Genomic DNA, 26,498 nt, shown 5'->3' with positions numbered 1-26,498 from the left:
TATTCCCTTTCAAATGAGGGAACATAGTAATTAAAATTAAATTAATTTTGATATTGGACCATCTTATTTTTTAATCATCGTTTTCATGCTTATAGATTAATAGGATGTGATGTCTCTTTCCCTCATTCCTCTTGTTTACTTACTACTTTCTTTACTTTAAACAAATACACTTGGTGTGTTCCTTTTTTCTCCCTTTTTGTTGCTTCAGCTCATTCTTCCGAACTGAATAGGTGTGAAAGCAGCTGCCATAGCCCATTAAATGCGTCAACACCTTTGCCTCTAGGCAGCCTACTCCCAGACTCGCTTCTTCAGATAGCCTTTCCTGACCTGCAGAAGGAGCCTCTGACAGTCAGGTTGGGCCCCTGGCTCTGCATCACCCTCAAATTCAATTTGTCCTTAAAGGCATTCACACTTTGTTTTTCATTTTTTGTGTGTTTTTTTTCCCTACTATATATTTTTCTATTATTAAATAGGTAGACCTAACATTTAAAGTACATGTCAAACAGTATTCAGTATTCTTTTTAGTAAATCGTTCAAGGTGACCAATTTCGTGTATCTCTCAGGCCACCAAGTACTTTAACACCGCCTTGCACATTTCAACAGAACGTTTGCCCAGTCATATGTAACGGAAGTGTGATAGTAGCTTCTCTAGTTTTTAAAGGTCACAATCAACATGATGAACTATCACAATTAGGTACTATCACTGGAAGTCACTGAGTGGAAACAACCATTCATTCACTTATTTATACTCCAGCGGACATGTATTCACCACTGAGAGCTCACACTTCACAGGGCACTAAGGATTCAGAGTTAAAGGCACATCTTTACCCTTAAGGAGCCAATAGCCTAGTTGTGAAGATCAACAGCTAAACAGGCAACCACAATACAGTGGAATAAATGATCCAATTAGAGGTTTCTAATCTCTGTTGATGGACTTATGAGTGAACGACTGACTCCGGAGGATGTAGAGTTAGGAAAGTCTGGAGGAGCAGACCCCTGAGATAAGTCTTGTGAGACAATAGTTGTCTAGATGAAGGCTTGTAAGAGCATGCAGGACCTTTGTGGGTATTTGAGTGGGTACGGGGTCAATTGTGAGAGAGGAAATTAAAGGCTGAGCTGGATTATGAAGAGCCTTGTATGTTATGCCACAGAGTTCGGATTGTGTCATGAAAAAAAAAAGTCACACACATTGAAATATTTAAGCAGAGGAGTAACAATCACCATCTGATTAATAATTTAGACTACACATGCTGCCGACCATTGAAATGGAGGCAGAAATGCTAGAGAAGAGATTATTGTAGTAATCCAGGTGAGGGCTAAGGAGAGTTTAAAGTAAATCATGCATGGGAGACAGAGAAGAGTGGGCAGACTTGAGAGATTTGGGGTTTGAAACAAGGATTTAGTAATGCATTGAATGAGGACAATTAAACACAGTGAGGAGTCTAACTAAGGTAATTGCCAGGCTTCCATCAAAGAAATTGCTGCAAAAATTCCTCCATGGGTACAAAACTAGGTTAAATTGTATCTATACTTCTTTACAGATCTATGGGTCATAATATAAAATGTTATTAACTTTCAGGACTTCTGGCAGCTTCTGCTAATTATCATAAAATATAATAAGGCTAACACCAAACATCTACAGAGTATGGTGAGATATCCCTTTTCAGATATTATATTAGCAAAACAATCAAATATATGATATTCAATATTGGCTAGGCTGCTGTACAATCATATATTGCTGATAACAGTATAAATTAGTACAAATCTTATGGAAAAAAATTTGGTGGTATGTACCAAAAGGTATAGAGCATGTATAAGTATGTTTACCTTGCCATGGGGTTATATCAAAGATATAAAGAAGAAAAGAACTAAATCAAAGGAGTGTTTTTACAGTGGTATTTAGAGCCATGAGATGCTGGTCATGACCTAAATGTTCAAGAACAAGGAAAAGAGTAAGTAAAATTAGTTTTCTCAATTCCGTGACAGATTGGGTAGCTAAGAACGTGACTATCAGAACTGTATAAAGAACTAATTTGTACTAAGACTTAAACCACACCTTTTCGCTCAAAACCCAGTTCTCTTTCTGCTGCTTCTCTTGAAATTATGTGGAAGAATAATGATATAATGCTCAGTAGAAAACCGAACACAAGAAGTATATGCACATTAATAATAACTGATAATAATAATATAATAATGATGGTTATTGTAGATAAAGACAGAAAAAGTTATAAAAAATTTTGATGCTAGGCTGGTAAAATTATGGGCAATATTCTTTTCCTTCAGCTGTTCTTTATGTTTTTGTGCTACGATGCCACATTTATATTTTATAAAAGTAAAAAACAACAATGCAGTTTTATGTTGGTTTCGGGATTGTATTGTCTTCAGCTTTTCTATAAGATTGCTTGTTATTATCCTTCCTAATTTAGAAGAGTTAGATATTTAATAGAACACATGTGCAACAATTCTAGTACTGCATTCTGCTTTCTAAAAATTCATTCAGCACAAATCTCACAGAAGGCCACCTACACTTTTTGAGCTATTTAATTTTTCACAGTTTTTTACCCATGTTGCGCTCTAGCATCCATGCAAAAATAAATTGAATGCTAACCATTCTGCAGAAAAATAGAAGAAATGTAAGCTATGAGCTTTAAAAATGATAAACCAAGAATTATTCTGGATGTTTTTCATGCTTAATAATAACAAATGGAAAACAGGAAGAAAAAGTTCTTATTCTTTGAGATCTTGCTGATCTCTTATGTCACACACCACCCAAAGTTATTAAGAAACGTCTCTCTTTCATCTTCACGATGTAGCCTCTTCCCTTTCCTTCTTCTCTCTCCCCTTTGCCCATTTTTCTCCTTTTCTCACATAAATCATTATCTTGCCTGCCTGAGTCCCATGGACATTTGCTGGAGACTTATTTTCCTGGAGGGCTGTGAAGTCACATTTTTTTGGCTATGGATTTCATCCTCTTGAATGGCATTGACCTCTTTCTCCCTCTTTTTTCCCCATTACACTAATTACATAAATTGTAAGCTCTGAGAGGCTCCCATGTTCATTAATTTCCTTTGCACAATGCTATGTCCAATTAGAGCCTGATAAAAATCTGGCTCTTATTGACATCATCAACGTCTAAGAAGATTAGTGAATTTTTTTTTTTCCGAAAAATAGAAAAAAGATAAATGACACCAATGCCATTTCAATAGGAAAAAAAAAAAAAGGAAAGACAAAAGAAAAAAAAAACCATGGAGAGACAGGCAATATCGCCCTTGTGAAGATTGTGGATATGAGTTGGTGAGGAAACCTGTTACTAGAAGACACTGTAACAACCTGATTTCACATAAATCACTATATCTGGGATGCCCACGAGAGAGAGAGATTATACCGTATAATCCCTGTTGTATAGTGACATAATGCAGGAAAAGAACTTAACACATTTTGAGTTACATTTTTTGAGTTCCATAATTATTCCCAATTTTATGCCCAAGTGGTGGTGTTACAAAATCCATGAGATGTAAAACGAATATTTATTATTTGGTATTAAAATGGAGGAATGACTTATGAATCTAATACCTTTTATTTCTTTCACTGTTTGGATCTTAAATTCTCTGAAAATCAGTGTCTGGTCTCTCATCCCCTGTGCCTGGTGCAGTGCTTGGCACCAGACTTTTCTCCCCAGTACCGATGTTTGATTCTCTTTCCTTCTGTGTAAGTGCTGAGTGCGAGGGAGCCTCTTCATTCACCATGTCATCCAAAGGCAGGGAGTCCATTCGTTGTTGGAAAAGACATCACAGCAGATCTTTTCTGGAGAACTGTGGGGTATAAATTAATTTCCAGTGCTTCGATGTACAACATATATTTAAAAATACATGTAGATGTATTTGAATCACAGATTATTGAAATATGTGATTTATTCCCCACATAGGATTATCAAGTTTCAATTCTAGACTAATTTAGTTGAAATATTGCTAAGAAGCTTCTTTATATTTTCTCATATCTTCCTAAAGCACTGTTGCCAGAGCCTCAAACCCTGTCTGGAGGGATTGGGATTAAACTACTGGTATATTTCCCACTCTTACCCCCTTATCTTATGAAATACTACTGAACACCTACCAAAGTTACTATAAACTCCTGTACTTGATAGCCAGAATACTAGAGTAACATCTACCAGTGCACACAGCTGGAACATCCACTTCTGGGTCCTCCTGTGTTCTCTGCCCTGCAGCCATTTTGCCCATAGAGCTTCATTCTTTTGTGGTCCTTGAAATGCTCTAATAAGATCACCTGTGTAATAATTATGTCCTTATTCACATATGAACTCTTATTTTTTTAACCGTAGCAACAAACATTGTATTAAGTCACAAATTGTATCCAGATAAAGTATGAGTTGTGGTTTCATTTAAATGATAGTAGGTCTTTTATATCATAGAAACCAATCACTGATATATCTGGGAAGAATCTTTGGAGTTTGGGTATGAAATAACTTATGGACAGGTTAGCTTTGATTGAGATAAAAGCTGGTGCTTTAAACCCTGGCAGCATGGATTGTCATGTTGTTCTTGTTTATTATTATTTTTTTCAAAATACATTATCGTCTAGGTTATTGTATAGTCTTAAGAAGACTAAACATGCATCAGTTTTTCCACTAAAAAAACCACACAAAACAAACAAGCAAAACCCTCATTTAGGTAAGATGACACAGGCATAGGTATGAATATGCAGAAAAGTTTTTAAGAGAAACCTAGTTATAGAAGATGCTTCTCTTAGCAGATAAGATTAAAATCATCTTGCCATCTTTCTTCCTCCCTCCTTTATGACTTTAAAAAGCAGAGCTTCAAACATGTATTTTATCTGTTATATTGTATGTGGTACAACTAAGCTTATCAAAAACAGTCACCTGCTTTTGAATCTTGATCCTCTAAAATATTTGTTTTGAACTCCTTCACTTGTTTTGTTTTGTTTTGTTTTGTTTGTATTTGTCTCTGTATTTGAACTTAACATGTATATGCCGCTATCTCTATTTTTTTTAGCTTTTATCTTTATTGTCTTTCTACTATGGAAGATGATGAATTAGCTCCCCAGCATACACAAGTTGCACATGCGTGTGCACACGGACACACATACACTTCCTCTCTAATCCCAGTAGGATCATATCACAGTTTAGGTTCCATTAATGTTCAATGTTTATATTATAATGACTATGTATATGATGTCACGGTTTATCTAGAAAACATGGCTCTTCTGATCCAAAATTTTATTTTGCCTGAAAATAAGAATTCTTTGCTTTGTCATATGCTTGGTTCTTCTTTATACCTGTTATGAATCCGTCCTCAAACTCTGACAGAATGGTACATATTCTTTCAGTGCATTCAAACACATCAAGCAGTCCATCGATTCTGTTTCTTTTTCCTTGAAGATGCTTCCAGAGTTTTTCGTCTTCCTACTCTAATCCTGCTCTAATCTGGAAGATATGTAGACCAGTTGCACAACTGTTAACTCTGACTTCCCTTCATCATCGCTTTGAGAAATTCCTTTAACTTTCCTGAGTTGCATTACCTGTTACTTGGATTCCGTGTCTTCTTTCTTGTTTCTGCCATTGTTTAATTGGTGTATATCCTTCAGAAGCTTCCTAAAAAGGGTACATGGGAGGTAAATATGCTTTTTAGATTTCTACGTGTCTAAAATATCCTTTATTCTACCCACACACTTGATTTATAGGTTGGCTGGTTTTATGTTTGTCTAGACTAAAATTCATCTTTCCTCATCATTTTGAAGGTATTGCTGTATTTCCTTCTCACTAGTGGTATTGCCATCGAAAATCTTGAAGCCATTGTGAGCCCTTTTTTTAAATTTGTTTTTTTAAATTTGTTTTCACTTTCAAGTAGTTTAAAATTTTGTGCTGATGTTCCTTCCTGTGGGCCTTTCCCCTTCCTCTCCCTTCTCTTTTTCTTTTTGCAAGGTGTTCGATAGGTATTTTCGATTCAAAAACTCGTGTTCTTCAGTTCTCAGAGATATTCATTTATTTTGTTGGTAATGGCCTCCCTTTATTTTCTATTTGGAACTTCAGAATTTAAATGCTAAACCTCCTGAATGAATCCTCTGATTTCATGATGCTTTTTTATTTGTTTTACTTTCTAAAATACTTTCTCAACTTTCTCATCTACTTCTTAATCCATTGAGATGTTTCTATATCTCTTATCCTTTTTAATTTCCAGGATCTCTTTCTTATTCTCTTAAAGTTCCTGTTTTTATAGCTTCCTGTTCTTGTTGCATGAACATAGTGTCTTCTCTCCGAGAATAGTAATATTCTGGAAGTCATCTTCTGCTTATGTCTTATTTCTCTCTCCTCTGAGTTATTCTCTCCTGTTTGGTGTGACATTAAGAATGTGGTACTGATGTCCTGTTCGGAAGCTTAAGGAAACAACAGAACAGATGTAATTGGAAGGTTGCTGTATCAGGTTTTCTGTCACCATTTTCTGGTTTTTGAAAGAGGAAAGGGTGGAGTAAGAGAAGAAGCTTGGGATGTGTGGCAAGGTTCACTGACTTGTGGCTTTACTTTAAAGTGAGCAGGTAGACATGGTTATTTAGTTGGGAGACATCCATATATCGGTGTCAGTATGTTATTACTCTTTGGCCAGTTTCTCCAGAAAAGAATCTTCCAGTTGCCTGCCTGGGAGATGAAAGTTAGGCTTCTGGAGCCTGGGTAATAAGCAGGCAAGGGGGATCAAGGGCTCCCCATTCAATATGTATAGACACTTAGTCCTCAGCTGTGTCTGGTGTCTTTGGGTTCATCTTCTATAGAAAGTAACCTTCCAATTTTCTGCGCAGATAGACTGCAGCTGGAGGAAGGGACTTACAAAGATTTTTACCTAATTCTCTGTTCAACCTCACCTTCTAGAGTCTCTGGAGCCTCCATTTTCAGGTCCTTCCTGGTGGTGAGTGGAATGACTACTTTGTTTCTGTTGGCATCAGCCCCATCCCTATGCCTCGCTGGCTTTTGTTTCAGTTCTTTCTATTCTGGTAAGTGAACTATGACTTGGTCATCATCTGCTTTCGGCTTTCAAAACATTGATGACATTTCTTTCCTGTTCTCCCCGTTTTATACCCAACGATTTAGTCAGATATTTGGAAGAAGTGGAGATAACGAACATGTTCTATTTCCCACACTTAACCGGACTCCAGGCCACACAATAGTTCTCTTTTTGCTTCTGCTGTCCTGTTAGCGAGTCTTGGGGAAACAACAGGACAGGTGTAATTGGAAGGTTGCTGTATCAGGTTTCCTGTCACTATTTTCTGGTTTTTGAAAGAGGAAAGGGTGGAGTGAGAGAAGAGAAAAGGAAGGAAAGGAAGGTGGAGTAGCATAAAGAAATATGAGAGAGAAATTAAACAATGAGAGGAGAAAGGAGGCTATTGTTGATAGTAAAATGACAGTTTTAATGTAGAAATGAGCATGAGGATGTCTCCATCTTCTTCATAATGATGCCTAATTTTATTTTTATTGAACTGACCGAAATTATAGTGCTTTGATGAACTATTGTCCAGATCCCAAGCACCTGACTGGGGCTCTAATAACCATATAAAAATTAGTTTTTAGGTTTCCCAGTCATACTCTGACTCATGAAGCCAGACTTCATAATTTTGAACTGAACAAGTTTTCTTGTGTATCCTCTAGTTCTTCTTTTCTAGGCTTTAAAAAAATGATTTATTATATTTTACATGATGTTCTATTCCCATATTAGAACTTACATAATTCACAGAACTCATGGGAGGCAGTGTATATGGTATATTCATAGAAACAGAAAATGTTGAAATTCAAAGGAATCTTGAGATCATCCTGTCAAGCACCCTTCTTTTTACAAATAAGGAGACGGATAATCAGAAAGGCTAAGTGTTTGCCCAGGGTCAACATGGGCATGATCCAACGTAGGAATGAGAAAATTATATCCTATCACGAGTAAACTTGTTATAATGATAGAACCAATGCTTTTGGAATACCATTCATATTTCAGGATTTTTTTTTTCTACAAGCTAAGCTGCTTTTTATTTTATAGATGTTCACATGCTATATATGGTTCTGATATAATGCATTTGTAAAGAGAATGAGTTTTATCTAGCAGTCACTGCACGAACAGAAATTGTAGAAATTATATCACAGAAATTTATGAGGTGACAAATTGTTATCCTCTTGTCATTTGCAGTTCTGATCGGTTTTCATTTTTGTGCTTGGATGATGTTTGGATTATTGCAAGCTTAATGTTCTTTTCCAGACCCCCCTTAGATAAACGACATAATGTAATGCAAAATGTTATAACACACCTGCCAAATTTCCTATAACACCGAGAATGTAGAAGTTTCTTGATTTCGGTTAAGTGGTATATGATAGTGAATATCTAAATGATGCAATTTTACCCTAGCTTAAACATTTTCAAAGTTTGCAATAATGGGGTGGGGTGGAAACAATTCTCAAAAGTTCTGACGTATTTTAACATTGAAATAAATAATACCATGTATATAGCTGTTTGATTAGTTGTGATTAAAATTTATTGAACTTAACTGAAATCCTGTGTTCTTAGGATTGATGTTTTGCTGTTTCCCCTTCAAGCAGCCATTTTAATGGTTATTTAATTTTTTTATTCTGTGTTCCTTTCATCTCAAGGTGAGTTGTTTGTTTCTTATTGTGGAAAACAGAAATTAAATCTTCTTTTCTACATAAATGCAAGATGTTTATTACATCATGTTTAAATTATTAATGACAACTACATATTCATGGGAACTACCAAATGTGACTGCTGACTGGTGGTATCCATCTGAAATAGATTTGTCTGGTTCCTGGCTGCCTAAATCAAATAAGCTCACTTCTGAAATGTTTTCTGACTTGTTGATCCTGGTGCATATCAATGTGTCATACAGCTGCTTTTCACGCTTCTCTGACTATGTATTCCCATAGTCACTGGCAGGAGCTAGTGAATCTTATTCACAGTTTCTTGACTCCATTCCCTCAGTCCCTTGTTCCTAGGCTTCCCTGTATTATAGCATTTCTCACGTCAAATTGTAATATTTGTTTACATGCTGTGTTATTTATTCTGAGCGCCTCAAGACCGAGGACTGTGTCTTTTTTTTTTTTTTTTGTAACTGCAGATTCCAACAGAGCACCCTGCATGCAGTAAGAGCTCAGTTAATGCTCCGTGAGTGATGACAGGCATGCCTGGGTTTATGCAGAATAGAAACCAGCAGGATGTTCTTTTGAGAGGATGTTAATGTATGAAATTTTTGCCCAACCTGAAGCAGACCAAAAAGCATTTTCCTAAATTATTTAGTCCTGATGGTATAAAAATGTGGAGTTCACATTTTGATTATACTACTTTACTTGTTGATGCTGGTATATTGAGAAGACTTAATGACCAAGGAGATAAATTATTGAGAGACAGTAGCAAAGTACAATGCGTATACTTGGCTATCAGGACTGAGTTCAGGAGGTCTACACTTAAGTGCTCAATGTCACTAATAGTCAGAGAAATGCAAATTAAAACAATGAGCTATCACTTTATAGCTGTAAGGATGGCAATTATCAAAAACAAACAAACAAATAAAAAAACCCACAAAAACAACCAAACAACAAAATTTAATAATTGTTGTCAAGGATGTAGAGAAATTGGAAACTTTGTACACTGTGAGTGGGAATGTAAAATTATACAGCCATTGGGGAGAACAGTTTGAAATTTCCTCAAAAATATTAAAAATAGAACTACCACATGATCCAGCAACCTCACTTCTGGGTACTTATCCAAAAGAATTGAAATCAGGATCTTGAAGAGATACCTGTACTCCCATGTTCATTGCAGCATTATTCACAATAGCCAAGATATGGAAACAACCCAGATATTCATCAATAGATGAATAGGTAAAAAAATGTGGAATATATATACAATGGAATGTTATTCAGTCTTAAAAAAAGAAGGAAATCTTCCTGTTTGTGGCAACACAGACCCACCTGGAGAACATTATGCTAAGTGAAATAAGCCAGTCTCAGGAGGACAAATACTGTGTGATTCTATTTCTATGAGGCATATAAAATAGGCAAACTCATATAAGCAGAAAGTAGAATTGTAGTTGCCAGGGGCTGGGAGGAAGGGAAAATGGGGAGTTGTTCAATGAGTATGAGGTTTCTTTATGCAAGCTGATAAGTTCTAGTGTCTGCTGTACAAAATTGTGTCTATAGTTTACAGCATAATATGCACATAAAAACTTGTTAAGAGGGTAGATCTCATGTTACATGGTCTTACACACACACACACACTCATACACACACAAAGCGACACAAGGAAACTTCTCAAGATCATGGATACGTTTATTATCTTGATTTTGGTGATAGTATTATAGGTGTATGCATATGTCTAGTCTCATCAAATTGCATACATTAAACATATGCAGTTCTTTTATGTATCAATTGTACTTCAATAAAGCAGTTAAAAAATTTAAGAGTTGTTCAAATAATTAAAATGTAAGATGGGTTGCTGTCAAAAACATGCTTATTTATTATTTTCTTTTTTTAGTTCTGTTCGAATTTAAGAAGTTAAATATATAACTATATTTTTAACCTTTTTTTTTTTTTTATCTCAAACACACATTACAAATCCTGCTGTGGAAAATGATGTTGCATTACCTAGAGAGGCCACTACAAGTACTTGCATCACTTAAAGACCGAGTTTTTAAATGCTTTTGGTGCTTATTTTTGTTCTCTGAAGTCTATTTCTTAGTTTAGCCACTACTGTACATTAGTTGTGGTGCCACTCTTGCCTGAAAGAGTTACTTAGCTAAAATAATAATGATCTTTTAGCTATCAGTTTCTTCTTCCTTAAATAGAGAATGCCAGCCCCCTTTGAGTATCTGTTGAAAATGCTTCTTTGAGTAAAGACCACTAAGTTAATATATGCAGGAGAATTCAGGTAATGCTGATAAGTAGAAGGTATTACCTTCGTGCTGGATAGAAGAATGCTCCTGGTTTGCAAGCTTTGATAGTTGCTGTTGAGATACTGTTGAGAGTGTCCTGTTTGTAGAAAGTATTATAAATAACTTTATTATATACACAAATAGCATAGATGAAGCTATGCTTTGTTTTTTTCTGAATGATGGTATTTTTAATATAAGGATATGCTTATTATCTCTTATAAGATCATTCCACCATACCACAAAATGGAAGCTTCTTGTTCATTCGCTTATTTATCACACATCCAGTGAATGCTCACAGGTGTCAGACTTCACTAGACCCTAAAGACATACTGGATGTAAGCTCTATGAAGTGAGGGGCTGTCTTTGTATTATTCACTACTGTATGCTCTGTGTCTGAAAAGCATTTGACATGTTGTATATGTGCTCAATAAATATTTATTGAATGAAAAATGGTGAATGCCACAAGTGTGCTCCCTCCTCTTCACTAATTTAATGGATGTAATTCTTTAATGAATTCCTAATCTGTAACTGAATTATTGATTTCTAATCTGTAACTATAATGGGCCTAATTCAAAGTCTAATACTAATTTTTTTCTAGTCCAGAATGGGTAAGAAATTTAAACAGTGCTCTGATTACAATAGTCTTTGGTGTAATAGTTTTTCCAGGCAATGGGCTGGAAAATATGAAATTTCTCTTCTCTCAGAGAGTCTGTTCATATTGGGCATTTGAGCACTTACAGGGAATTAGTTTTATCTTTTGAAACCTTCCTGTCATATTTTTGGCCCCAGTATCCTGGAATCTACTTCGGAATGGCAAAAAACAAACAGACAAAACAAAATAAAAATCCCAGACACTCCAAAAACAGTACTCAGAAACTAATCCAAATATATACAAATGCACACAACACATTTATAAAACTTATTTAAAACTAGTCAAGTGCTCCTAACCCCACATTTGCTGTTTGACTCTACAGAGAACCCGTGTTTTGCGCAGCTCCAAAGATATTTCTGGTCTGAGTGGTCTGCTCTCTAGTCACTCTTCAGTCCACTCTTGTTCTCTCTTTCTTTCCCCATGTCCTTTTTCTTCTCACTCTTTCCTCTTTTCTCATTTTCTTCTTTTTTTATTTTCTTGATTTCTTTCTTTCTCTGAACCTTTCCCACCTACTGTCCACGTGTCTCTTTAGATCTTTGCGGTTTTCAGGAGCAAGAAGAGGCAATACGTCAGAAGTTTAGCTGTAGCCGGCGATGAGCATGAGTTTCGTTGTAACTGTGGAACTTCTGCAGCTAATATCCCCATTAACTGCCATCTCTAGTAAGAGTTATTATTCTGTGTACATTTGGGGAATGAAATTTGAGGTGTCTCGAAATAATGCGATAGGTGGATATTGCTTAGTGAAAATGAGTTACTATGTGTGTTTGGAGTTTTTATTTTAAATAATTTACAACTATTGTGTTTTCTGAGGAAAAAATCCATCTGTTAAGTGCTTATTTAATCACTTCATGATAACCCATTTGGAAGATACTAGCATTTTCTCAATGTTCATGTCAGGACAGAGGCATGGAGAAGTCACATAACTTAGCCAGAGTCACATAGCGAGTTAGAGAAGGGCTAGGATGTCGTGCCCCAAGATGGCATTTGTAACCACTCTGTTTTTCTGAGCAGACTTTCGAATCTGTGGTGAACTGTGGCTGAGATAAAAAGCCCAGTGTGTAAGGACACTGATCCACGAGCCTCTCCCAGCCCTGTTGGCCTCATGAGTATCAGCATTTCTCTGAGAGCACCCATGGCGTTGGGCAGAAGAGGGGGTCTCTGTGCCAGTCTTTTCAAATACTAGATTGTCCTTATTGCTGCTCTTTGCGGGATACATAGTGGGCAAGCATTTGTCTCATGCCTCTTCTGTACCAGGAGCTTCATTGCCTCATTTCACTGCTTTCCAGAGTCCCTTTAAGAGTTCACATGGCATTTGATAGAGGAGAAAGCATAAAATGTTGAGAGAGAGGGAGAGAGAGAGGGAGAGAGAGAAAGAGCACAGATTTAAATGCAATTTTGCTCTTTTATTCCATGTTGTTAAAAATAACACTTTTTTCTTTACTGTGATGTGAGAGATAAATCTTCTCTTTCACAAGTGCACTTTAAGCTGACAAACATACACACTTTCATCATGTTATGCACTTTTCTGCTAAGTCCCAGCTGTATACCACAAAAGGAGGTGAAAATACTGTTACAAGAGGTGCGATTACACTTATTTGAACCTTAGAACAAATTTTACTCAATGATCACTAAAAGACTGATTATATTAGGCCAGGTTGTTATTTTATTTATGCGTCCAGAAGAATGGAAAGAAACAATGTCAAGGGTAATCAGAGTGGTGAGTTGTGATACTGTGATTTGTAATAAGACATATATATTTAATCTTTGTCCCTATTTCTAGCAGGGAGCTCCTAAAACCCTCAGAATTTCCCAAGTGTTGAGAGTGATTAAGGAGTCTTTTTTATGTTAATGAAGGGATTTTTGGGAAAGCCCTTAAGTGACGTAAGGATGGGGACCGAGGGCCAAGAGAACCAAACCTGTGATTAGAGGGTTGAAACTTTCAGTCCCGCCCCCCGCCCCACCCCCAACCTCTGTGGACAGGAGAAGGGCTAGAGACTGAATTCAATCACCAATAGCCAATGATGTAATAATCAATTATATCTGTGTACTGAAGCCATCGGAAAAACCTGAAAGACAGGATTCAGAAAGCTTCCATGTTGGTGAACATGTGGAGATTTAGGTGCACTTGGAGGGGACATGGAAGTTCTGTGTCCTTTCCCTGTACCTTGCCCTCTCCATCTCTTCCATCTGACTGTTCTTGAGTTGTATACTTTTATAATAAACTGGTAATCTAGTGAGTAAATGGGTTTCCTAAGTTCTTTGAGCCACCCTAGCAAATTAATCAAACCCAAGGACGGGGGTCTTGGAAGCCTCTGATTTAAAGCCGATTGGTCAGAAATACAGATGACTACCTGGACTTGTGACTGACATCTGAAGTGGGGAGGAGGGCAGTGTTGTACAACTGAATGCTTAACCTGTGGAATCTGACACTGTATCCTGGTAGTGTCGTAATTGAGTTGAATTGTAAGATACCCAGTTAGTGTCCAGAGAATTGCTTGGTGGTGGAGGGAAACCTTCATCCCTCCCCACATTAGAATTGGGAATTTCACACTTTAAAAGTTAATCCATTTCTATCGTCTTTAAGAAAAAACAAAACCGGTTTATTTGGTTTTCCTCATTGTTATTATCTGAAGGTAGACTCATAAGAAATAAATAATGGTCGACTGGATATATCATATTTTTATTAGGTCAGAAATGATCAGTTATAGGCAATTTCTTATGGCCAATCAAAAATTTCGACCAATCATTTTTTGTCAATAGTCATTCTCTTTAACGATGGGTGAGATGCTAATTTTGTTGATTTGTTTATACACCAAACTCAGTCTGTCATGCAGATCTAACAAGCTATACAACCAGAGACTTAATCTGATTCACTTAGAACTTGACCAAAATTGTGAACCAACTTGAGACAGTGGTAATAAGCATGTTGTTTAAACAAAAATCATGTTTAATATTCTATATGTAGCTTGGTAAGTAATTTCATTCCTAATAATTTAATTCTCTTTGATTTCCACCACAGTTGGAACTTGATGCTTTGACATTGTTCCTTGTTTTATTTTTCTCCTTGGGCATAATTAATAGAAATTTTTTCTTAAAAATAAGCATCAACTGAAAACCTGTCTTTATTCTTTCAGGTCACTTTAAAAAACTTCTCTATGAAATACTGGGGAATTTTATAATCCTAGTTCTCTTCTCTGGGCTGGCTTCAATTCTAGTTTTGTTCTGTTTGTATAGAGTGCCTTTCTCTGCACAATATATCCTCTTTGAAGAGGGTTTTGCAGTTAAATGATAACATTTTACTAATTATTTGACTAATACTGTCATTTCAGAGATATATCTTCATTTCTCTTTAAATTTTCATTTGTGTATATGGTGCATCTCCTTTTGGATCCCCATTTATTGAAGGACCCTGTTGCCTTTGCCTCGGGGGCTGCTCTATAGCCTCTTGAGGGGTTGCCTGGCCATGGAGAGCTGCCTGGCCCAATGTCTCTGCCCCGCTTCCCAGGAGGGCCCATGTCCAATGACTGATTGATGTGTAAGTATAATGGCCCGGCCTTCCTGAGACCATAGAGTGGCCTCCAGAGCTTCCTGTGATTGGGAATTTGTCTTTGGGCCACAGCCAGATATAGGTTTCCTCTTCCCAGTCTTGCTTCATTCCTTGGCCCTTCATAGGGTTGATGCCAAGGGCAAATATAATATATTTCGAACTCCTTCTAAGGGTTAGCTTCCTGGGGAGGCCAACCTGCAAGAGCATTGTCTCAACTTTTAGATTCTAGCTGATTAATAATCTATAGGCAAACGTTCAAATGAATCAGAACATGTGGTTATTTCCATAATAACTTTGCTTCTTAATAGTTGGCATCATTAATAGTTTAATAGTTTTTGCTATTCTTTTATTTTTTTAAAAAGTAAATTCTAGTTTTGAACCCAGATCCTTGAAATGCTATGGACTCCCTTTGAAAAGGAACTTGGATCCTTAGGGTACGAATTGGGGTGTCAGGGAGGAGAATGTGAGTAACTTTTAACATCTCTCACATTGAGATTGCTCCAATCATGTTGTGATGACCAATAATAGGTGTAAAGTGAAATCTCATCATTTACTGGCATTTACAATGAGCAACTATCACTTCTTAGAACCAGGATATTTGATAACGTTATACAAACAATGGTGACGGGTTTAAGAATATAACCTGTTGACAATCGCGTGATTTAGATCTGAATATCAACTATCTCCTGTCTCAGGTTTGGTGATGATGCTTATCTGGTCATCATCATTATTATTATTAATAATAATAGTGATATGCCACATTCGTACAGAACTTTATTATTTTACCCTTCTTAATTTGATTCTCTTGACTTCCTATGTGATAGTTATTATGAATCTGTCACAGAGGTAAAGAAACTGAGAGATGAGAGACTTGGTCAAGGTCACAGAGGACCCACCCTTAGGTTTTCTGGCACTAAGTCTGTTTTCTTTCTCATCCCAACATATACAAATGAACCTTTCATCTCTCAGACCAGAGACCTCAGACCAGAGACATGGGACCTCTCGCCCATGAGTCTCAGCTTTCTACAGAGATAAAAATTATGAATGGAATTGTTTACAAATTTGCTCTTGTATCAATAAGAGTAAAATATTATGCCACCCTACCAAAGAATAAGGTAAAGCCAAGATGATATTTTAATTCACAGTAGCCTGTTAAAAACTATTTTGGGAGAACTATGCGTGAACCAATCAATGCCGTCCTCGTCCCACCCCCCCCCCGCCCCACCTCCGCCCCGGTCCGCAGAGACTCCGCCGTTTGCCGCGGCCCTCGGAGGCCGGCGAGGTTGCTCCTATTTTCGAAATGGCTTAAATTAAAAAGTAACATAAAATGGGTCAATAGAGAAACACATTGAGCCGGAAGCAGTTAGGAAATGATGCAGAGGTGGGTATACCATGTTTATTTTAATACATCTCATTCGTTCGCATTCTAGGAAGAATACTGTCCCACTGTCCTGTTACAGCAGCCTGGTGTTATTGGAGTCCATTTCAATGGCAACTTCCTCTGAATTACCATGGTCCAAAATTTTTTTTTACATCTTTTATGCCATTTATTTAAAAATGCATATTTATATGCATCTTTTGTTTCCCTACTTGACTTAGGGGAGTTTGAAGACAGGACTGTCTCATGACTATTTCTCTATACCAGCAATTTCTATTGTAGGTCTTGCATTATTTTAAAACAAATATTTGTTGAAGTCTCTGTGTATCAAGCAGTGTGATAGGTGTCGGGGGTATAGTGGTAAATGTGAAAAGCTTCAATAGTCATGGAGCTTATAGACTAGGGTAAAAAAATAACAAAATTTAAAAAATATAATTATTTTGGTTACTGCAGTACAAAGATGAAGGGAAAGAAGACTGGAGACTTCGGGAAAGTCTTCCTGAGGACGTGCATTTACAGGGCAATTGGGAAGTTTTTTTTGTTTTTGTTTTTATTTTTGTTTTTTTTTTTAATAGGAAACTTTATTTTTTAGGCATTAAAACTAGTCACAAAATTAAGGTATAATTAATTTAATTAAAAAAATTTTTTTGAGAGCAGATTGGTTATATAATGAAGAAGTTTAAGTAAGTTCTATAAACTACATGAATTCTAAGTACCTTAGTAAATGTCTTCATATTCAATAGAAGTGCTATATTTATGTAGCTATCAATTAGATTCGCAAGGGGTTACCTACTGGATTTTAAAAATGAGTCTTTAAATTTTATCTTATTCATCAATTATTTGTATATACTAATCCATTAAGCAACAGGTATAACCAGTTGTGATGTGCAAGATGATGGCGAAGTCTAGACCTGGAGTGAGACAAATCGACTTTGAACCTGGGTTCCAGACTTTTACTAGCTCTTGATACCCCTGTTTCTCAGTTTCCACATCAGAACTTGGGTGATAAGAGAGAGCTCCCATTAGGACTAGTGAGAGATTATGGAGTGAATGAGATGGGGAAGGAATGATCATGTGTGTTGTAGAGTGTACCTACACTTAAAACGTTCAGTTGCACAAATCATCTTTTAATTATCATTAAATAATCAAAAGGAAGAAATTTACATAGGCAAGGAAATCAGGAAATTCTAGAAAGCAGCCAATTATAAATTCCTCCATACAACATTCTTTTCCTAAGTGCTAAGCTTTAAAATATTTCTTGTAGAACTGAGCACACCTGCAGAATGGGAAAAGTTAGTTTCCCTGGAATTGTACACAATCAGTTCTCTTTCAGAGACAGATATGGAAAAATGAGTGCAATAGACACATTCTCGGATGGAGGGCAACTCGTCTCCCTCCTAACTACCCCAGAAATCTAAATCAAGTCAGAGAGTATCTTTAAAAATTAGAACAATAGATAGTGACTATTCTAAGAAAACATATCTTTGATTAAATTTGAATGTTTGACTAAATTACATGGGTATTTTAACCAAACTCTAACAGTATATAATGATTTCTTCTTATGAAGTCATAGGACTGTTTGTGGGGATGATATTGTTTATTACTGCACTTTACTATTTCTTATGCTGTCATCTTTCACCATTAGATAATTTTATGTCCTCATCTGGCTTTTCTTATGTGTACATCTTATCATTCAATTATATTATAAGACCACTGAAGACAGGTGACTTTTGGATGTCTAGTTCCTGAAGCATAGTAGACCATGAGTGCTTATGAAAGGGTTAACTGCTCTTTGACAGCTGTGAATATAGAAAGTATCAATGAGTTTTAGGGCTATTAAAAGAATCCTAATCTTCTAACTCCCATCACTTGAGAAGCTATACAGTCCATGATTTAATAAAATATCCAATAAGGCATCAAACAACAAAATGCCATGTGGAGCAAGTTCTCCATAAGTATTTGTTCAGCTGAAGTAAATTAATTGTGCAGTCCTTCTTTCCTGGAAAATGCAAATTGGCTAGGCTGACAAATATTAGGTGAGGTGGAGGAAAAAAAATATTAAATGGATTTAGACTATGTAAAAATCCAACCTGTTTTTTACAAACAAAAATGTTCAATAGATCCTGAATGAATGAATAAATTCATTCATCAATTAATTCAGACTAAAGCCCATGTCTGGATTGCCTGTTTGCCTCATCTGAAATAGTCATAATGAAAATTTCCAGACTAATTTCTTCAGGCTGTGGAGTCAATAGTAATCTCAGAATGATACTTAGGATATGGCATGTCTTTAATGGGGTGCTTAAGTAATCACAGCAATTTAATTAAAAGGCAGTCATCTTTTGAAACAGCTATTGTTCCCTAGAGAACGTTGAAGTTTTGTTCTCACATTTCTACAGTTACCTATTGCTTTTACTCACCACAATTTTTGTCTATTTGCTTGATTTTTAAAGGCATTATGCATAGTTTTCAACTTACTACTAGGCTGTATCCCAAAAGTTTCCTCCTCAACATATGTGACCATTTCTTTCCAGTCTCATTCACTGGCCACCTCTCCAAAGCTAGTGGTTTTCCAAACTCCACCATTTATCTTTTCCTGTTGTTGATTTAAATATTCCCTCTGAGTGACCTCTTCACTCCCAACACTTTAACTACCTACTGTGTCAGCACCTGACGAAATTGTAATTACATTTCCCTTCTCCCTCCAGACTCACCTTTTCAGTTTGATGTCCCATGAGTACTTCAAAGACAACCTTTTCGGAATCAGAATCATACTTTTCTCCTCCATATACCTCCTCACCCTCCTGTATTCTCTACTTGCTTATCGGTGACATCACATAAACTAGTCACAAAAGCCAAAACCTTAGAGTCATGCTTAGTTTCTCACTACTTCTTACTTAGATCAAATCAGTACACCCTAAATAGAAATAATTTTTATTTGCCAGTCATACTTCAATAAGGCTGGAAAAAAATACTACTAAGCCCCACCGATTCCAACTCAGAAATTCTAACAGCACCACGTGCTCCTCCTCAGCACCAGTAACGTTGTAATTTCCCAGGGCCTGTCCCCAGGGCCTGTCTCCGTAATCTCTTAACTGGGATCATTGTCTCCTGTTCTTTCTTTCAAGATCACCTTCTACATCAGCAGTCCTCATCTGTTTTTCTTCTGTAAAATGCAGTGTTCATAGATAAGACATATTCCTATGGGGAATATTTAATGAAGAACTTAAGCATTGTAATTATTCACAGTCTTCTATAGGCCCTGCATAGCCATGCATGATCTGGCCCCCGTCCGCCTCTCATCTTTGACTCACATTTCTCTCCCCATCATTCATTGACTCCGCTGGCTCTTCCCTACCCTTTTCCATGTTCACCTCTCCCATTCTCTCTTCTTTCTGACCTCAACTAAGTGGTACCACTTTAGAGAGGCTTTTCTTGAACACTCCTCAATCTAAATTAAATTCCCTTGCTCTTCCTCATAGGACTTGCCAGAAATTATAATTACATACTTTTTTTTTTTTTTTTGCATTAAGCCTGGTTCACCCACATTTCTAAATTCTGTGAAGTCAGAGACTATGTCTATTTTATTCATCGTTGTATCCCACTGCCCCCACACAGAATCTGGCAGATAGTGGGCACTCCATATATATTTACTGAAGGAATGAATCAATTATCTCAATTATTAATGGCATATTAGTAAGCCAGCTAACTACAGGCTCAGTCTATGGATTATGGGCAATTTCCACCCCTGAAGAGCATATCATAAGGTTAGTAAGAGTACTGCTGTTGCAGGGGTAATTTTGACTGTGCTCTAACTTAAAGAAAAATAAACCTCCAGGACTCTAGTACTGTTAATCATATGTCTGATCATGATACACTGTATACCCATTGTCTGGCTGTTAGATATTTCTTCTTCGTTTGGTTACCTGAGATTTCTTCCTAAAGCCTAAAAGCTCATCTTGTAATTCTCCTGTATATAAACTTTCAGTGGGTTCTCATTGTTTTTGAGATAAAGTCCAAATTATTTGGCTTGCCTAACAGAGTCATTCTCAAGCTGGGCCTGGCCATTCTTTCCAACTTCAACCCCAGCCAGTCTCTATCATAGGCCATGATCAAGCAAAGTTCTTTCATTCTATGACCTCTTTTAGAAATGTCCCACTTTTGTCTCTATATGACTGTGTATTTGCCCTTTAAAATCCATCTCAAGAGTTTTAGTTACACCTTCCTTACTGCTCCCATTGTATGGTTCATTCTCTGAATTCTAAAATGTATTACATATTCCATGATAATTTGTTGGAATGCCTATCTTCCAAACTGGATGCATTAGACTGTGCATTCCTAGTGTCCAGCCCAATGCATAGCATACAATGGCACCCAATAACTTTTGGGTGACTGAATGCTAATTGTTTGGAAGTAAAAATGCTTTTGCCTGCTGAAGCAATGGTATAAATAGTGATTTAATTCTCGACTGACTCAAAAAGCCTGTTTAAACCATAACAGAATTGAAATATATTGCTAATATTGCTTTTTTCCCCCTCTAGTATTAGCATGTGTTATTTCTCTGCTTTATTGCAACTAAGAAACCTTTTTCTTCTTCCTGTATCCCAGCCTGGTGGCAGAGATCTTGTCTAAACTTTTCTCTTTGGTCTCTCATTGCCTTAGAAGGAAAGGCCAAAAGAAGAGTTTTCTTTTTTCTTTTCTTTTCTTTTTTTTTTTGCTGTGATAGTGGGATGGGATTTCTGCCATTTTCTTTCGTTTTCTTTTTATTTTTTTAAACGCCAACAGCACCTGGTCTTCCTAGGTGGTCTTCCATCCAAGTACTAACCAGCTAAGCTAACTAGCTTAGCTTCCGAGATCAGACAAGATTGGGCATGTTCGGGGTGGCATGGCCATAGACGGATTTCTGCCATTTTGATTTTCATGGTGGAGACATCTGTCAACTGAGGGTTTGTATCATTGATACTTGCCTCTGTCTCAAATAGTCTTGAAGACTACGTGTCTCAAAACATGTCATTATGCTAATGCTGTAATACAATGAGCCGTAAGATAAAATTAACTTTAAAAGAGTTCTACTAATAGATAAAGTAGCAAAAAGAACTTCCTACTTATAGGTACTCTCACATGTAAGACTTACTCATGCTTTTTATTAATCCAAGCTCTTGTCCTTTGACTTATGTTAAGTGAATCAAAACAGCCCTTCTTCCTTGACTCCTTGACTCTTGTCACAAATTTTGTACATTTTGGTTTTCTTAATGACATACACAAAAATAATGTTTAAACTTGGGGGAAAAAAAAAACCCTGATGTATGATTAAGTAATTGATGTAATTTACTTGATACATATCTTATAATGTAAACAAACATGATTGCTTTTAATAGGTGAGAATGACAGATGTTTTGAGAAATAATATTCTGTACAGAATCATGTGTTTTTATAAAGTACCTGACCTCATTAAGTTTGTTAATTACATAAATGCCCTTTCTGAATCCCTTTTCTTTCTTCTTTTTTTCTTATTCTTTTTTAAATAGGTAGTGTTTGCATTGCTCAATCACAGAAAATCCCACGTGAACCACGACCTGGAGAATTTGAAAAAATTATCAAACGCCTGCTAGAAACACCTAATGCTCGGGCAGTGATTATGTTTGCCAATGAAGATGACATCAGGTGCTGATTACTTTTCTTCCTTATGTAGGATTTGTTTGTGGTCTACATCTTTTTTCTAATATATTTCATGTTCGGTGTAAAATCTTGTGAAATTTCACAGAAATTGCAACATTTTTATGCAATTACAGATTGCCTTCTGCTGCATGGAGACACAACAGCCTTCTAGTTCTTGAGTCTGAAATGTCTATAGAGTAAAACCTGGGGACTGAAAGAAATGAGACAAATAAGGATAATAGACAGAATGAAATGAAGGAAGTTAAGGATAAGGCTAATTAACAGGTGCTGGAGTTAAAGTCTGCAATATATTTCCTTTAGGAGATGACAGACTCAGGCAGTTAGAATGATTGACTAACTGTTTAACGGTGACCTACTGATTATATACAATTTGATAGAGCTGTCTTGTAACATTCATAAGTGTAGCGTTTCTTGATAAATATGGTATATTTTATATCTTTTATTCCTATAGGAGGATATTAGAAGCAGCAAAAAAATTAAACCAAAGTGGGCATTTTCTCTGGATTGGCTCAGATAGTTGGGGATCCAAAATAGCACCAGTTTATCAGCAGGAGGAGATTGCTGAAGGGGCTGTGACGATTTTGCCCAAAAGAACATCAATTGATGGTAAGGACGCATCGTAGAGAATTTGTTTCACTTCAGTTAAATCACAACTCAAAAGCAAAACCAGAGTATCAGCGTATGATGAAATGCATCCATTATTGATAACTCAGGATAGAATTTTTAGCTCTGTTGGCAGAATTGCCAAGACAGTAGCTATTTAACTCAGAATGTACATATTTTATCAAGAGTACCTATTAGACTTTTTTAAGAAAGGAAATTACAGTTGACCTTAGATATTTCCATGATATTAGCCACTTCCATGATGGTGCCCTCTAAACTTGTGTCTTTCCCTGGCCATATATGATGGTTACAGCATGGTTGGAGTGAGAGTGCTTGCTTTATAGAAAATGGAGACATGGTGCTGGACTGACCCTGTGGGTAAAATAAATGCAACAGCAAAGTTGTGGAGCATCCCTGAAAGGCAGTCTGTCTCCCGAATATCTTTGCCGATGGTCTTGACAGTGATTGAAATTTCTACCTTTCCCATTATCCTTTCGAGTTAGGCATTATTTCCAGGTGGTCTCCCTTCAGCGAGGTCGTTACCCGAGCAGGCTGACACTTTAGCCCATCACCCATGACTCTAGAAGATTACATTAGTACTGATTAGTTAATTGAATTAGCTAAAAATGGGACATATAGGACAGATAAATTTTGAGGTGGGTAGGAGCATAGAAGCCTGGAACATTAACCCCTGTAGGAGAGAGATAGAGAAGAATGAGAAAAGTCTGAGTTGGTTCTGAATATTCAGCTTCCACGGGACATGTAGAGGAGAGGAAGAGATCATGATGATGACATCAACAACAGGCTTTTCTGTTATGCTTATCCCTAGAGCCAGGTGCCTGAATGGTGAATGGTGAGGATGGAGGTATTGTCCAGTGATGCTCCTTAGCTTTTGCTGTAGGGAAGCTTTTGGCTGTCCCACATTTGTGTGTGTGTGTGTGTGTGTGTGTGTGTGTGTGTGTGCATTCCATGCAGTGATTGCAATATAACATAATACCTATTCAAAGCCTCTGATAGTATTTGGTTTTGATTTTGAAAGAATATTAAAACCATGTCTTTCTTTTTTAAAATAGGGTTTGATCGATACTTTCGAAGCCGAACTCTTGCCAATAATCGAAGAAATGTGTGGTTTGCAGAATTTTGGGAGGAGAATTTTGGATGCAAATTAGGATCACATGGAAAAAGAAACAGTCATATAAAGAAATGCACAGGTAGCTACTTAAATGTTTTCCCTGGTGCTTTGTTTTATCACTACCTGAGAAATGAAGTTTTTCTATATGGATAATGATGAGCGCATTTTCTATTTTCTTGTGTCTCTTGTTCTAGTTTCTCAGCAGGGCTGAGCATACGCTGATCGTTCAACAAACTTAGGCGTACTCCTTGGTTCTTAGAGTCAACCACAAGTATTTATTGGGCATGTGCCATGTGACTGACACTGGGGTATTTCAGTCCTATTGAAAAAAATACATCGGTCTTCTACTTTGGGCAAAGCACTTTATTAGGGTTGGTGGGATATGGACAAATAAGCAAGACGTGATATTGCTCTCCACGAGCTTAAAATGTAGTGAAGATGATGGATCATAATAAGTTGCTATAAGACAGTGTTTTTTAAAAAACTATTTCCATTCATGTCCCCTGTAATACTATTATTCCCTCATCTTCCACAGCATTAGCAGCTATGATTTTTTTGTAATTTATTTTCTATATCTTATGCTTAAAATAATAGTGATATTAAATGTTCATATTTTGAATGTAAGAATGAAACATTTTTTATTTGTAGATAACATGATTGTATATATAGAAAGATCTATGGAATTTAAAAAATTGGAACTAATTAGTAAACTTAACAAAGTTACAGATATAAGGCCAATATATATATATATATCTTTCTTAAATCCATTATATATTTGTGGCATTATATATTAAAAACAAATGTGTGAAAGATGAAATTTAATACTATGATTAAAAAATATATGACAAAACATTAAGGATAATTTTAACAAAGATGTATAAATCCTCTACACTGAATACTATAAATCTTGAATGAGTATTTTATAATCATACATCCCTCCCTTTTCTACCCCCTCACTCCCATGTTTTTATATATCTTTCTTTCCCTTTATTCACTTCCCTTAGAAATAGTCATTCAAATAAAAGATATAATATGACAAATGCTAGAGCAGACATATAAGCAGAGTGAGGATGGGGGTGTAAAATTGATGCCACACTGTGTGCCAGACACCATTCCAGGAGCTGGGGTGAGGAAGGGAGACTGTCTGTGTTCACAGAGCTTACATTCAAGCGTGAGGACACAGACACTAAGTAAACATATAAATGAACAGAGACTTCCAGATGCTGAGACATGCTTATAGGAAATACAGCAGAGTAAATGTGGAAGGGTGACCAGGTGGACTTGGCAGGGAGGGTGGCAATTACATTGCATGGTCAGAGAATGCTTCACCAAGGAGATGGCAGTTGGAGATGAGACCTAAATGGCAAGAAGCTGTCAGCCATGTGAAGATATAAGGTCGGCCCATTCCAGGATCTAGGGCAAATCTCTTTTGTCCAATGTTCAGAAAAAAGTTCAGGGAGTCTAGAGTGGGTGAGACTGAGGTAAGTGCGTGAGAGGAAGAGTGAGGGCAAATAGGGCTAAAGAGATCGGCTGAGGTCAGGTCACGCAAAGTCTTGAAGTTCCTTTTAGAAGCTCCAGAGCTGAGGAGTTTGGGCTTTATCCTACATATAGAGTAGAACAACTTGAGGTTTTTTATACAAGGCATTACTCAGAAGCCTGTTTCAAGAAGATTCCTTTGGCTGAAGTGTAAGGATGGGTGATCAGGGGAGAGAAAGGAAAAGGGTCAGTTAGGGCTTGTCCAGTAGTTCTGGTGATGGACAGTCACGGCTCAAATAAGGACATGTGAGTTAGGGGCAGATCACAGAGGACAGAAGTCTAGTAGGTAGTATTTATATTCACTGGTGAGTGATGAACACTGGGGATAGTAGTAAGAGATGGAGTTCTGAATATGAAATCTCTACCAGCTAGGTCTAAAAAATGTACCTAACACAGAAGACTGAAGGAACGATACGGTTGGAGGGACTAACGTGAATTTAGTTTTGAGCTAGCCCCATGAACTGCCCAGCAGGTGGCAGCATAAGGTCTGGGACCCCACCAAGCGTTCAGCACTAAAAATACAGATTAGGGAGTGGCAGGTAGAGACCTGGAAGTTAAAGACAGGGCCAGAGATGCAATTGCCACAGGAGATTGAGCAGAGATGAGGGAGGACGCTTGAAGATTCTAGGGCGGGGGCCAGGAAAGGAAACTGAGCACGTTGAGTTTGGAACCTAGTTGAACTGGGAGCCAAAGCCTTCTCCAATGTCTCCAGGAGAGAAGATGGGGTGCAAGCAGTTTCAGGGTTGCAGGTGAGATGGCCGAGGCATGGAAGTGTGATAGAAAGACAAGTTGTGAGACAGAACTGGAATAGAAGTGGAGAAAATGCTTTTTCAAGAAGTTTGGCAGAAAAAGAAAGTAGATATAGTAGGAGAACTTGAGGAAGAAGCAGGGGTGCAGAAATTTTCTTTAGGATAGGGCACATTTTAGCATGTTTTCAAATAAACCTAGTATTCAGAAGGAATACTAGAGAAAAGAAATTACATATGGAGTAGGATCTTGACAGAAACTTTAGGGAGAAGCA

At 36.9% G+C, this 26,498-nt stretch overlaps 1 protein-coding gene across 1 annotated transcript in view; it reads left to right on the top strand.

The window, feature by feature from the left end:
* Positions 1 to 24,152, top strand: part of LOC105290230 (metabotropic glutamate receptor 8) — a 331,616-nt gene extending 307,464 nt beyond the window's left edge. The window contains exons 3-6 of the mRNA XM_011357255.1: positions 22,056 to 22,191; positions 22,658 to 22,812; positions 23,883 to 24,020; positions 24,136 to 24,152. Coding sequence (XP_011355557.1) covers positions 22,056 to 22,191; positions 22,658 to 22,812; positions 23,883 to 24,020; positions 24,136 to 24,152 — 446 coding nt within the window. The remainder of the gene's footprint in view (positions 1 to 22,055; positions 22,192 to 22,657; positions 22,813 to 23,882; positions 24,021 to 24,135) is intronic.
* The last annotated feature ends 2,346 nt before the right edge of the window (positions 24,153 to 26,498 follow it).

Source organism: Pteropus vampyrus, unplaced genomic scaffold, assembly GCF_000151845.1.
Source record: "Pteropus vampyrus isolate Shadow unplaced genomic scaffold, Pvam_2.0 Scaffold33, whole genome shotgun sequence".
NCBI lineage: Eukaryota > Metazoa > Chordata > Mammalia > Chiroptera > Pteropodidae > Pteropus > Pteropus vampyrus.
Note: the sequence above shows the minus strand (reverse complement) of the source record. Positions and strands in the feature narration are given on the sequence as shown.